Raw genomic sequence first — 14902 nt, forward strand, 5'->3', positions numbered from 1 at the left:
TCCTACATACAGCTGTAGTACTCTTGCAAAAATAAAGGAAAAAAACATCTTTTTGGAAAATGTGTGGAGGATTTAAGATATGCTTTTACTCCAGACTGAAAACTTTCTTCAGTAACAGTAAGATTCTTCAGTAACAAATCATGTCATATCACATAATCTCCACATAATCTAGACATAATGTAAGGACATCATTTAGAAATTTACACTATAAAAGTACCTCGATTTAGAGTCAGTAGACTAATCCTTCCAGTAATTTAGAAAGTAACAAGAAAATCTTACCTTATAGGTTTCTGTGCTAATCAAAGATGCAACAACCAAAAAAAAAAAAAAAAAAAATGGAAGGAGACAATTTCCAGTAACTACTCTACTTGTTACTTTGAACAGTAACCTATTACCTATTAACCTTGTTACCTATTCCTTTGCCTCAGTCTCTCCCATATGTAGAGTAAATATAATGATACTGCATTCCTTACCTGCTCTTATCCTGAAGTTGAGCAAACACATCTGCAGTGTGGAATACTGGACTGTAAGAAACTTCTTGAGAGGACTAAGAAAGAAGAGATTTTATCTGGATGTGTGCATTACTTTAAATATTAGAGTATACTTAGTACCAACTTACTCCAATGACTTATCATCCAGCAATTTATACTTGTTTGTACTTCAGCATTTAAAGTTGCCCTATTGGATTAGGTTTTCTGAGAAGAAAAATTATGGTGTGTGAGTTATTTACTTGGGAGGAGAGCCAGAGGAGAGAGTGAGAGCCCCTTGAGACCACACTGCAGGTCTCAGCCTGTGCAAGGAGAGAAGGCACAGAGAAGCATTGCTTTGAAAGAGCTGCATACTGCAGCTAATCGCAAGAAACATTCATCCAGGACAATGGGGAGTCTATGAGCTAGAGTTTCCCACTGGAGGAGTCCCCGTCTCTCTGGAATGTTCCCAACTTAGTTCTGCTGCCATGCTCAGTCATAGGGCTTGGAATGAATTGTGAAAAGTGCAGCCTTCAAGGGGCAGAAGAAAAGGGGCAATAGAAGGAAATCGAAGCAGTGCGTTTTCATAGCTTCCTTATCCACACACAGCACTCGATACAAATATCACTATTTTCAACTTTCTGGCTGTTTGTTCTTATTGAACCTGCCGCCAACTAACTTTATGTCTCCTAGTTCATCAATATGTTTTATTGTGCTAACCAGTTTATGTCTTTTATGCCATCTCCCATCCTGGGCATATTCAGCTCCTTCAGCTAGGTTTTTTCAATTAGGTTCCCCTTCATCCTCTTCTGGGAATGCTTATTGATTCAAAACCCTGAGTGATTCTAAGAATTTCTGTTCTTTTTCTAAGTTCCTCCTATACCCAGTGTTTCTGAAGAGTATCATATAACTATTTTGATTTGGAATCACAAGAAAGTCATCCAAATTCGTTAAGATTACTGATTTTAGAGGTAGGTATGATTGGGTTTCTGATTCTGGCTTGATTACTTACTACCCGTGTTAATTTGATCAAGTTACACACATCCATCACCTCTCAATTTTATGACCTGACAAATAGAGATAGTGGCATTTTCCTTACAATATCATGAATATGGCTTCTTCTTGTTCAGTCACTCAGTCATGTCTAACTCTTTGTGACCCCATGGACCACAGCACGCCAACCTCCCTGTCCCTCACGATCTCCCGGAGTTTGCCCCAACTTCATGTTCATGCATCAGTGATCCATCCAGCCGTCTCATTCTCTGATGTCCTCTTCTCCTGCCCTCAATCTTTTCCAGCATCAGGGACTTTTCCAGTGAGTCATCTGTTCGCATCAGCTGGAGCTTCAGCATCAGTCCTTCCAGTGAATACTCCAGTGAATAACCCTGAGTATCAAACCCTGAGATTGGTTTGATTTCCTTGCTATCCAAGGGACTTTCAGGAGTCTTCTCCAGCACCACAGTTAGAAAGCATCAATTCTTTGGCCCTCTTTATGGTCCAGCTCTCACAAATGTACGTGACCACTGAAAAGACCATAGCCTTGACTATAGGTACTTTTGTTGGCAGAGTAACATCTCTGCTTTTTAACATACTGTCTAGGTTTGTCATCATTTTCCTGCCAAGAAACAATCGTCTTTGATTTCATGACTGCAGTCACTGTCTGCAGTGATTTTTGATGCCCAAGAAGAGGAAATCTGTCTCTACTTCCACCACCTTGCCCCCTTCTATTTGCCGTGCAGTAATGGGCATCTGCCATGATCTTAGGTTTTTTTTTTTTTAATATTTAGTCTTAAGCCATTCTTTCACTATATATAATAGTTGCTTAATTAATGACAGGTACATTATTACCAATTTGAATTAGGACTTATGACTTTTCAATACATTTCCACATTTTTTCACTCCCCCTTATCTTCTCACTGGCGTTACTTCAAACCTAGTTCTACTCTTTCCAATCATTATTCTTGGGACCACATCTCCTACATGACTGAGAAGTGACAGGCCATGTATCATTCAGTATTATTAAGAACTGCAATGTACCAGGAACTGTTTTTTTGCAATGAATCTATAGTGGTGAATCAGACAGACCAAGTCTCCACCTGGATGAAACTTAACAGCCTGTTTCCTCCACTGCAGTGTCTCATACTTCAAAAATTTTAATTTATTTTTACTCCCCTTATCTGTCGTAGGCCTGTCTCAGTGGAAGCTTGTCCTTATTCTTTTCTAAGACTAATCTAACTTTTCTTACTTAGCTATACTAAAATTTTGCTCCAACATTCATCCCTTGACCTACTGTCTCCAGTAACTATCTCTCCTAGATTGTCTTTTTCTATACATAAAAATTCCTGCCATATTTTTAAAAATAAAAACACAAACAAATCTCACATGAACTTGCTTATTGCTTTCTCTCCTCCTCCTCTTTATCCATTGTTCTGCAATATGGCTTTTATACAAAGTCTATTTAAATAGCACTCTGTAAATGTGACCTACTTTGGCCTTCTTGTTAGCTGTATTTTTTTTCCCTTTAAAACTGAAGCACTTATTCATCAAACAAGTCTTCTATGACACATTTTTTTTATCACAGTATTTAATCCTTAGGTCTTCATTTCATTTTTTTTTCACTGATTTCCTCAGATGTTTATTGAGTTCCTATTCTAGGCACTCAAGTGCAGGTCATACAGAATCTGTAAATGCTGTTTTAGAGTTTTGCTAAGAGAACACAATGGTTGTAGCAAACAACCACTTCCAAGAAAACAAGAAAAGACTCTACACATGGACATCACCATATGGTCAGTACTGAAATCAGACTGATTATATTCTTTGTAGCTGAAGATGGAGAAGCTCTATACAGTCAGCAAAAATGAGACTGGGAGCTGACTGTGGCTCAGATCATGAACTCCTTATTGCCAAATTCAGACTTGAAGAAACTAGGGAAAACCACTAGACCATTCAGGTATGACCTAAATAAAATCCCTTATGATTATACAGTGGAAGTGAGAAATAGATTCAAGGGATTAGGCCTGACAAACACACTGCATGAACAACTATGGATAGAGGTTCATGACATTGTACAGGAGGCAGTGATCAAGAGCATCCCCCCCCAAAAAAAAATGCAAAAAGGCAAAATGGTTGTCTGATGAGGCCTTACAAATAGCTGAGAAAAGAAGAGAAGTGAGAGACAAAGGAGAAAAAGATGTACCCATCTGAATGCAGAGTTCCAAAGAATAGCAAGGAGAGATAAGAAAGGCTTCCTCAGTGATCAATGCAAAGAAATAGAGGAAAACAACAGAATGGGGAAGACGAGAGTTTTCCTCAAGAAAATTAGAGATACCAAGGGAAAATTCCATGCAAAATGGGCTCAATAAAGGACCGAAATGGTGTGGATCTAACAGAAGCAGAAGACATTAAGAAGAGGTGGCAAGACTACACAGAAGAACTGTACAAAAAAGATCTTCACGACCCAGATAATCACGATGGTGTGATCACTCACCTAGAGCCAGACATCTTGGAATGTGAAGTCAAATGGACCTTAGGAAACATCACTATGAACAAAGCTAGTGGAGGTGATGCAATTCCAAATGAGCTATTTCAAATCCTGAAAGATGATGCTGTGCAAGTGCTGCACTCAATATGCCAGCAAATTTGGAAAAGTCAGCAGTGGCCATAGGACTGGAAAAGGTCAGGTTTCATTCCAATCCTCAATGAAAGGCTATGCCAAATAATATTCAAACTACTGCATAGTTGCACTCATCTCACATGCTAGCAAAGTAATGCTCAAAATTCTCCAAGCCAGGCTTCAGCAATATGTGAACTGTGAACTTCCAGATGTTCAAGCTGGGTTTGGAAAAGGCAGAGGAACCAGAGATCAAAATGCCAACACTCACTGGATCATCAAAAAAGCAAGAGAGTTCCAGAAAAACATCTACTTCTGCTTTATTGACTATGCCAAAGCCTTTGACTGTGTGGATCACAACAAACTGTGGAAAATTCTTAAAGTAATGGGAATATTGATCACCTTACCTGGCTCCTGAGAAATCTGTATACAGGTCAAGAAGCATCAGTTAGAAACATGGAACAACAGACTGGTTCCAAATTTGGAAAGGAGTACGTCAAAGCTGTATATTGTCACCCTGCTTATTTAACTTACATGCAGTGTACGTCATGAGAAATGCCAGGCTGGAGGAAGCACAGGCTGGAATCAAGATTGACAGGAGAAATATCAATAACCTCATACATGCAGATGACACCACCCTTATGGCAGAAAGCATAAAGGGACTAGGGAGCCCCTTGATGAAAGTGAAAGAGGGGAGTGAAAAAGTTGGCTGAAAACTCAACACTCAGAGAACTAAGATAATGCCATCTGGTCCCATCATTTCATGGCAAATAGATGGGGAAACAGTGGAAATAGTGACAGACTTTATTTTCCTGGGCCTCAAATCACTGCAGATAGTGATTGCAGCCATGAAATTAAAAGACACTTGCTCCTTGGAAGAAAAGCTGTGACCAACCTAGCAGAGACATTATTCTGACAACAGAGGTCCATCTAGTCAAAGCTATGGTTTTTCCAGTAGTCATGTGTGGATGTGTAAGTTGGACTATAAAGAAAGCTGAGCACCAAAGAATTGATGCTTTTGAACTGTGGTGTTGGAGAAGACTCTTGAGAGTCCCTTGGACCACAAGGAGATCCAACCAGTCCATCCTAAAGGAGATCAGTCCTGAGTGTTCATTGGAAGGACTGATGCTGAAGCTGAAACTCCAATACTTCGGATCAATACTGATGCAAAGAACTGACTCATTGGAAAAGACCCTGATGCTGGGAAAGATTGAAGGCAGGAGGAGAAAGGGATGACAGAGGATGAGATGGTTGGATGGCATCATCGACTCAATGGACATGAGTTTGGGTAAACTCCGGGAGTTGGTGATGGGCAGGGAGGCCTGGTGTGCTGCTGTCCATGGAGTTGCAAAGAGTCGGACATGACTGAGCTACTGAACTGAACTCCTTCACTAAAACTTTGGCGTATATCTGTTGATCATCTCATTCCGTACAAATCCTTGTTTATATCCTCAATCATAGTCTTTCACTCAATTTCATTCTTATGATCACATTTTCCTTCTGTTTCTCTGTGTCCATACGTGGTCCTCAAAATACCACCTGTTTCAAATGGATGTGACTGTTGTCTTCTAACTAATACTTTATTTTAAATGTCCCATATCTGCTAATATCATCATAATCATCTGAAAGATGATTTAAGGCTTTAAGATTTAAAATGAACTTTGTTCTATTCTTTAAACCAGTCTTTTTCATTTCTATCCTCATTGTTACCATTTGCTTCTGGTTGTTTTACTTCCTCCTTGAAGTATTTTAGATGAGTTGTGGCTTTTTTAACTGTCTTTCCAAAAACCCTTCCCAATCCTCTTTTTTATTGTTGTTCCATCACTAAGTCATGTCCAACACTCTGTGATCCCATGGACTGTAGGCCGCCAGGCTCCTATGTCCACTCTCTTCCAGAGTTTGCTCAAATTCATGCCCACTGAGTCAGTGATGCTATCTAACCATCTCATCCTTTGCCTCCCGCTTCTCCTTTTGCCTTCATCTTCCCCTTTTGCCTTCATCTTCCCCAGCATTAGGGTCTTTTCCAATGAGTTGGCTCTTTGCATCAGGTGGCCAAAGCATTGGAGCTTCAGCTTCAAGTCACTTGTTCCAATGAATATTCAAGAATGATTTCCTTTATAATAGACTGGTTTGATCTCCTTCCAATTCAAGGGACTCTCAAGTGTCTTCTCAGCACTGCAATTTGAAAGCATCAATTCTTCGGTGCCCAGCCCTCTTTATGGTCCAACTCTCACATCTGTACATGACTACTGAAAAAAACCATAGCTTTGACTAAATGGACCTTTGCCACAAAAGTGATGTCTCTGCTTTTTAATATGTTTTCATCTTTATAGGTTTGTCATAGCTTTCCTTCCAAGGAGCAAGCATCTTTAAATTTCATGACTGCAGTCACCATTTGCAGTGATTTTAGAGCCCAAGAAAATAAAATCTATAACTGCTTCCACTTTTTTCCCTTCTATTTGCCCCATCCTCTAACAAAGTTCAAATGTGTTAATCCTGATATTCAATTTTGTCTAACAACTGCTTCAGGTTTATATTCCGTTGAATCTTCTGTCGCTTAATCGTAAGCCCTTTTTCTTTCCGTATTACCTTCCCCACTTGTGCTTTTCACTTTTGCGCCTTAATGATATCACACAAACATTGTTTCTCCCATGCCATGAACACTGTTTTCCTTTGCTCATGGAATCCTATCTGTCCTTCAAAGCCCAACAGAAGCGACCCTTCTTCGGATCCTCCTTACCCTTCATCTCGTCAGATAAAATGACCTCCCCTATTCTGAAACACAGTAAGGTATTTTATTTCTTTTGGCTTTCATCTTATATTGCGTTGTATCTTTGCTTGAGTTAGAGACTCATTACTATTCATGCTCTATAGGTTCTGAAAGTGTGAAAGTGTTAGTTGCTCAGTCGTGTCCAACTGTTTGCCTCCCTGTGGACTCTAGCCCACCAGGCTCCTCTGTATGTGGGATTCTCAAGGCAAAAATACTGGAGTGGGTTGCCGCTTCCTTCACCAAGGCATCTTCCCAACCCAGGGATTGATGCATTGCATCAGCGGGTCCCCTGCATTGCAGGCAGATTCTTTTTTTTTTTTTTTTCCAGTTTTTAAAACTTTTTTTATTTTTAAATTTTTTAAAGTTTCTATTTTATATTATCTACAAAGATTTTCCCTTAACTTTAAAGTTGAACCACTGCAGACAGTGATTACTTCATCAAACTTGATTTATAAGTAATAATCCATCAGTTTAACGGTAAGAATTTACTGAAACTTTGTCAAGTTTGGTAAAAGGGAGTTCCAAGTCTTGATTTTTTTCTTTTTGGCGGTAATAGCAGCAAGAATCACTCTTGTTACTTCTTTTGCAGGCTGATGCGTTCATGACTTTCAAGGGTCATTAAAAAATAAATAACTTCCAGTTTCAGCAAGCAGAGTTGGGGTACTTGCGGGACTCGGAAACAGCATATGGAATTACTGGACAGCCCACAAGTTCCTAAACGCCTCCACTCAGTCCAAATATCTTCCACTGCAAGTGAACTGTTTGCATTCCTATTGGATGTTACAAGAAATCAACTTTTTTTGTTTTTTCAAAACAAAACAATGAAATTCTAGTTTTCTGTGCTTCCAGTTGGTAGAGGCAGTAGAAGGGAGGAGGGAATTTGGCCTTTCAGTTCCTCCAGGGCAGCCTTACAGCTGCTGTTGGTGCGGGGCTTGTATCGAGGTCCATGGGCCGTGTGGGGTGGATGGGTGTTCGCCGGCTGAACTCTAGAAGGAGGAATGGTGAAGACAGTCTGCTGCGCTGCTGGGAAACTGTTCTGTGGAGACTGCGTACTGCAGGCAGGCGTCGTGGAAGGTGGGGTTGGTGCAAGCGTGGTAAATGGCAGACTGCAGGCAGATTCTTTACCACTTGAGCCACCAGCAAAAACTTATAGGATTCTGAGCATACAGTTTTCCTCAACAAGCATATGTTAAAGGAATAAATTAGTTGAGAAGATCTTCCTCTTTTTAAAAGTGATTGCTTATCACTGAGAGTGTGTGTGTGTTAGTCGCTCAGTCGTGTCCAACTCTTTGTGACCCCATGGACTGTAGCACGCCAGGCTCCTCTGTCCACGTGCTTCTCCAGGCAAGAATACTGGAGCCGGTTGCCATTTCCTTCTCCAGGGGATCTTCCTGACCCAGGGATTGAACCGGAGTCTCCTGAATTTCAGGCAGTTTCTTTACCATCTGACCTACCAGGGAAACTCTTTGAAAGTGATTACTTATCACTGAAGCACACCAATAAGATAAATAAGCTCCAGTAATAAACTGTCTCTCCTGCCTGAGTAGTCTTCTAGAAGGCAAAGTAATTGCTATATGTGCAATGTACTTCTCTTTCTCTCTCATCCAGTTATTGTGGTGAGGATGCACCTTTCTCAGCCAGGCAAATGGAACAGGGGCACCAAGTCATGCACACTCTTGCCTCTGGAGATGTTTACTGTCATTGAGACTGACATGCATGCAAATGCTTGCATGTAAATAAAGGAAATTTTAGCTAGGAACTTATATGAGAAGGATACTACAAATAGAAAAATCACTAAATGAGTAATAGGTTTATAAGCATACTTTTGTAGAATTTTCTTTGTGGAAGTGTTAGTTGCTCAGTTGTGTCTGACTCTTTGCGACCCCATGGACTGTAGCCCATTTCTGTCCATGGAGTTGTCCAGGCAAGAGTACTGGAGTGGGTAGCCATTCTCTTCTCCAGAGGACCTTCCCCATCCGTGGATAGAACCTGCATCTCCTGCATTGCAGGCAGATTCTTCATTGTCACCAGGGAAGTCCAGAATATTCTTTATAGAACCTTAAAAAAAAATCATTTAATAGTTTCTACCCTATCATCTCCCTGAAATTTAGTATAGCAAATATAGTGATATTTTCTTGATTAAATCTCAGAATTATACAAATCTTGCAGAAATAGTGTATTTATTTCCCATAAAGCTACTTAGGCTGTATAACATCCAATTTGTTTGATTGGGGCTGGAATTTTGAATCACAAGTGAGTATAAATTATAATATTACAAATTATATTGGTGAAAAAATATTTTAAAGACACAGTGAAAGGGGATTTATTGTTTTCTTTTTGAACAAGGGTTTACAGTGAGGTGTGTCTGCATGAAGAAGTATAATCTTTGTTATAACCCATATAGTAGGTTCTCAAACTACTGCACAATTGCACTCATCTCACAAGCTAGTAAAGTCATGCTCAAAATTCTCCAAGCCAGTCTTCAGCAATACATGAACCGTGAACTCCCAGACGGTCAAGCTGGTTTTAGAAAAGGCAGAAGAACCAGAGATCAAATTGCCAACATCCACTGGATCATAGAAAAAGCAAGAGAGTTCCAGAAAAACATCTATTTCTGCTTGATTGACTATGCCAAAGCCTTTGACTGTGTGGATCACAATAAACTGTGGAAAATTCTGAAAGAGATGGGAAAGCCAGACCACCTGACCTGCCTCTTGAGAAATCTGTATGCAGGTCAGGAAGCAACAGTTAGAACTGGACATGGAACAGCAGACTGGTTCCAAATAGGAAAAGGAGTACGTCAAGGCTGTATATTGTCACCCTGCTTATTTAACTTCTATGCAGAGTACATCATGAGAAATGCTGGACTGGAAGAAGCACAAGCTGGAATCAAGATTGCCAGGAGAAATATCAATAACCTGAGATATGCAGATGACACCACCCTTACGGCAGAAAGTGAAGAGGAACTAAAAAAGCCTCTTGATGAAAGTGAAAGAGGAGAGTGAAAAAGTTGGCTTAAAGTTCAACATTCAGAAAATGAATATCATGGCATCTGGTCCCATCACTTCATGGGAAATAGATGAGGAAACAGTGGAAACAGTGTCAGACTTTATTTTTCTGGGCTCCAAAATCACTGCAGATGGTGACTGCAGACATGAAATTAAAAGACACTTACTCCTTGGAAGGAAAGTTATGAGCAGCCTAGATAGTATATTCAAAAGCAGAGACATTACTTTGCCAACAAAGTTCCATCTAGTCAAGGCTATGGTTTTTCCAGTGGTCATGTATGGATGTGAGAGTTGGACTGTGAAGAAAGCTGAGTGCTGAAGAATTGATGCTTTTGAACTATGGTGTTGGAGAAGACTCTTGAGAGTCCCTTGGACTGCAAGGAGATCCAACCAGTCCATTCTGAAGATCAGCTCTGGGATATTTTGGAGTGAATGATGCTGAAGCTGAAGCTCCAGTACTTTGGCCACCTCATGTGAAGAGTTGACTCATTGGAAAAGACTCTGATGCTGGGAGGGGTTGGGGGCAGGAGGAGAAGGGGACGACCGAGGATGAGATGGCTGGATGGCATCCCTGACTCTATGGACGTGAGTCTGAGTGAACTCCGGGAGTTGGTGATGGACAGGGAGGCCTGGCGTGCTGTGGTTCATGGGCTCGCAAAGTGTCGGACACGACTAATTGACTGAACTGAACTGAATAGGTGCTCAGTATATGTTGGCCGCTTGATGACAGTTGAAGAACCCATCTGCCTGTGAAGATCTATGAAATAGTGATATTTAAAATTGAGTTTTGGAAAGAAAAGTCTAGTTAAATATAGAGGAATGTATGCATACTACTCTGGAGAATTTAAAATATTCAAATTGGCAAGACAAACATAGTTTTGAAAAGTTAACTATACAATATAATCCTAAGAGGGAGTCCCATAGTATATAATTTTAAAATATTAAATATATTCCTAGGTTTTCTTTCCTTTTAGTACTCTGCTCCAGCTCAACCCAGACAAGAAAACAGGTACATTCTTTCTGATTTGAAAGGACTCTCTTGTCATTAGCCCATGCCAAATTGATAGTTTTTATAGCCTGACAAGAGACCAAGTCTTCATTACATAGAGGGAAACACTTAAATCATCCGAAGATGGCTGTTCTGTACTGAGGAAAGTTTGCCGTTGACTGCTGGAGATTCTGTCTCACTTCCCAGGTGGCAAGGGTTAGTTTTTCTTCAGAACTGACAATTTCCACCTTGGAGTGGGTAGATTAGATTGGGAATGTATAGGAGGGGAGCTTGTCAAGGAAATTCACGGAGCAGAATTGATAAGTTCTAAAGGGAATTCTAACTTGGTCCCCAGATTGAATCATAGATGCTCATACTTTATGGATTTAAACAACTGTGCAGAAGATACAAAGTAAGAAGCAGAAGAAAGAGCAGAAAGTAGAAGCTATGGAAGGAAAATATACCAGAAAAGGCATACAACTCTATGTCTTGTCCAGGGAACCCATCATTTGTTGAGTTGTGAATAAAATACCAATTTGGGGAGTAACTGTGATAATGACTGATTTTTTTCGAGACATTTCTGTAATACTGATTCGTAGAGTATGAATACTCGACTGCATTAAAATTCTGGAATTACAGGGAGCAGTTCTGGTAACAGTGGAAATTCGTTCTTGTGTCTCTGTACTTGTTGTTGCCACCCAGCCCCAGGCTGGATGAGTCTATATGGGATTCTTATGATTCTCTTATAAAAAAGAGAAACTTGGTAAGAAATTAGCTATTGATGGGTATGAATTTAAAGTGAGTATGAAGTTAGAAATGTAGTTATAAAGGGATTTATTTCACTTAAAACCAGGCTATCATTTATTTTTTTCTTTTTTTAAAGATTTTTAAAAGTTTATTTTTAATTGAAGGATAATTGCTTTACAGAATTGTGTTGTTTCCTATCATTTATTTTGAAACTTTTGCTGCTTTCATTCACTGCTTCATAGTTAAAACAGTTTGCTGCAGATTGAAATATCTTCTTGAAGTCTTATTTATATTCTGCATACAGATTTGTGATAATCTAGGCTTAACCATCAATTCTTGGAATTTTTCATATTGATTACGTGTCAGCCTTTTCACACTGATTTTGTTCTACAATGTAATAACCATTTTCAAAATGAGATAGATTCTTACATTAGTGTTTTGTTCTATTGCTCTAAATATTTATCAGCCTCATATATGTTCTACTAATATATGGATTTATAGAAGACTCTAAAAGGAAAAAAAAACACAGGAAATAAATATAATTACCTTGATATAATATTGACAGCTGACACTTCTATCATAGTTACTAATTTTTAAACCCAGTTTGAATTGCCTTACATTCAGTAATTTATTTAAATTTCAGGAAAACCATATAAATTTGGACTATTATTGCTTCTACTTTTCAAGTGAGAAAAGTGAGAAACTAAGGGGTTAAATACTTTTGCTGAGTAAACATAGAGGTTAATGCCAGAACCAGGATTTGAATCCAAGAAATCTGATTCCCTGGAACTTCCTACTTTCCGCTTCTATAACTAAATGATTCTTGATTGATCCATAGATAAAGTATGTAGCTATGTTACTTCAAAGCTGTATTTCGATATGATTATTTATAAGATGGGTGTACCACCTTTACTAGACTATGAACCTGTAAGTACAAGAACCTTGTTTTATTAACTTTGTCATATATGGTGCTCAGTAAAATTTCTAGTATTCCTGAATTGCAACTTATTATTGCTCTGAGATATTTTATCCAAGAGACTTCTACTTCAAAATCAGTTTTAGATCCATAAAACTTTTAGATTGACTGAAGAAAAAATGCAGTTGTAGCCTGTAAGTGAAGTATTGCATTCATAATTCTCTTATTTCTTAATTATTTTTAAGAATAAAACAGCATGAATGAAGACTATTTTTGACTGACATAGAATAATTTTAGAATCATGTTACTTGTTGAAACCTTTTTCTTTTCTTTTTTAAAAATACTCTTTCTTACAGGGTGCTGCTTTAATTAGAATGCTGGCTAATTTTATGGGCCATTCAGTGTTTCAAAGGGGTTTGCAAGTAAGTAAAATGTTTTCTATTTTCTTTTACATTTTTCCTTATTCTTGTGTTTATTTAAAGATATTTCACAGCTTGGGAAATTGCTAATACAAAATTGCTGAATTTTATGGGAAACTATAAGGTAAGTAAGGTAAGCAGTGTCTTACCATACGACAAATGAAAAAGGTAGATAAGATTCTGTATCAACCCACAAAACTCCAAAGGTTATATCATTTAGAATCTCTTTAATATGCATTTTAAAATTGAAGTAATTTTCAAATATAGCAGATCCTAAATAGTCTATATATGATTTCACAAAAGTCTATTTCTCTTTTCTTCCTTTTAAAAGTTTATATAAAATGAAAGCAAATATTGTTAGCCTTCTTGGAGTTATGCACTGTTTGAGAAATTCTTAACACTTTTTCAGATATGTGCCTTTTACATTGTTTGCTGTTTTAGTGTTGATATACAGAGATTATTATTTTTTCCAAATAAGTGTTTTTGTTTAATTAGGAAATACAGTACTTAAATAAAGAAGGAAAAAAAGAAACAGTTTTATTATAATACATTTACAGTATGAAACATGGAATCTAGAAGCAGATTCTTAGAAAAGGAAGATTCTTAAATTCTTGAAAGCAAACACAAAAATAGAAAAATAGAATTTTTATTCCATTGAATCTGTTGGAGTAAATCATGTTCCTAGCAGCTGTGATTGATGAATTATTTATGATGCATTCTGCTACTTAGAAGTGTCCTTTAAAGTAAATTGATGTTCACCTGAAATACAATTATGCTAAGACAGAGAGAGCAATCAATCTTATCTTTTTCAGTGAGCTTTTCATTTTGAAATTTAAATAAACTGCATGTGGGATCAGGTCATGTTTTAGTAGTCTAATTCTATCTTTACCCAAAATAAACTAAATGATAAAATACAAAACAAGAGTTAAGTATGTTATGAGAAAGCTATAAATACTTAACACAAGAGAAAAAAATATATAAGTTCCTTGAAGAATAATTTTCCTTAGAAAATATTTTTACCAAATTGTTCCAGCTGGAGTTGGAATTACTTTAATCAGCTCTTTCCATTAGGGCCACTTTTGGAATTGCTGAATTCCGCTGAATCTGTTTGCCAAGTACTAAAGTCTCTGTTCTGATCACATAGTTAGAAAAATCCTTTTTTTTTTTTCCTCTGTGAGTGACCTCCATGAATATCAACTATCTGGAGAAACGTCCTTCCTTATCCCCACTCCTTTGTTTTTCCCACTGAAGTTGTAGCATGACAGTACAGTTTCGGAAAATAGCTGAGCTTTCATAAGAGTTCCACAAATTGAATTTAATTTCCTGGTAGCAAGCTGATGTGAAATCGCTTTCTGTATACAATTTTTATTTAATTTTATTTTTCTCGTTTGTGTGTTTAGATTTTCTTGGAAGATTGAATAACAATACTTATCTCTAAAGGATTTTTTTTTTTGCAATGTTTTTCTTTTTCTTATTATACTTTCTGTGGTATGCAAAATAGAACAATTTTGAATACAGCCTTTTCTACTGACCTGGTCTGTCCAGTTTTATCTGTAACAGTTAGACCCTACCCTCTAACTCCCATGATATTAACCTTTCATTTGAAGCCTGTATTAATGTGTGCCTTTGTGCTGTGGTACTTGATTTGGTTAAGTTCCAACTGAGGGACTCTGTGTTTGTCAACATTGCATTGCATTTCCCTGTGACATCTCATTGATCAGATAGATCTTTATCCTTCAGTACTTTCCTTGCCGCTTTATTTATACTCATCACTCAAACTGATTTAGTGTATCATCAGCAGTTTGGATTAGTTTACAGTAGATTCCAGTGTCTAGGTGATAAATTATCATCTCTTGTGCATGAAGATGCATGGGATACGGTTTGAAAATGACCTCCTGAACAGACACTTCATGTCGCGGTGCTGAGTGGTCACAGAGTTGATATTAATATATTTCCCATCCACAAGCCCCTGGGGAA

The 14902-nt window shown here is 38.0% G+C and overlaps 1 protein-coding gene across 1 annotated transcript in view; it reads left to right on the top strand.

Annotated features, from left to right (window-relative positions):
* TRHDE (thyrotropin releasing hormone degrading enzyme) overlaps window positions 1-14902 on the top strand; it is a 453490-nt gene that overhangs the window by 313328 nt on the left and 125260 nt on the right. Inside the window, exon 7 of the mRNA XM_005679723.3 lies at window positions 12863-12928. Within this exon, the coding sequence (XP_005679780.3) occupies window positions 12863-12928 (66 nt within the window). The remainder of the gene's footprint in view (window positions 1-12862; window positions 12929-14902) is intronic.

This window comes from Capra hircus, chromosome 5 (assembly GCF_001704415.2).
Source record: "Capra hircus breed San Clemente chromosome 5, ASM170441v1, whole genome shotgun sequence".
Taxonomy (NCBI): domain Eukaryota; kingdom Metazoa; phylum Chordata; class Mammalia; order Artiodactyla; family Bovidae; genus Capra; species Capra hircus.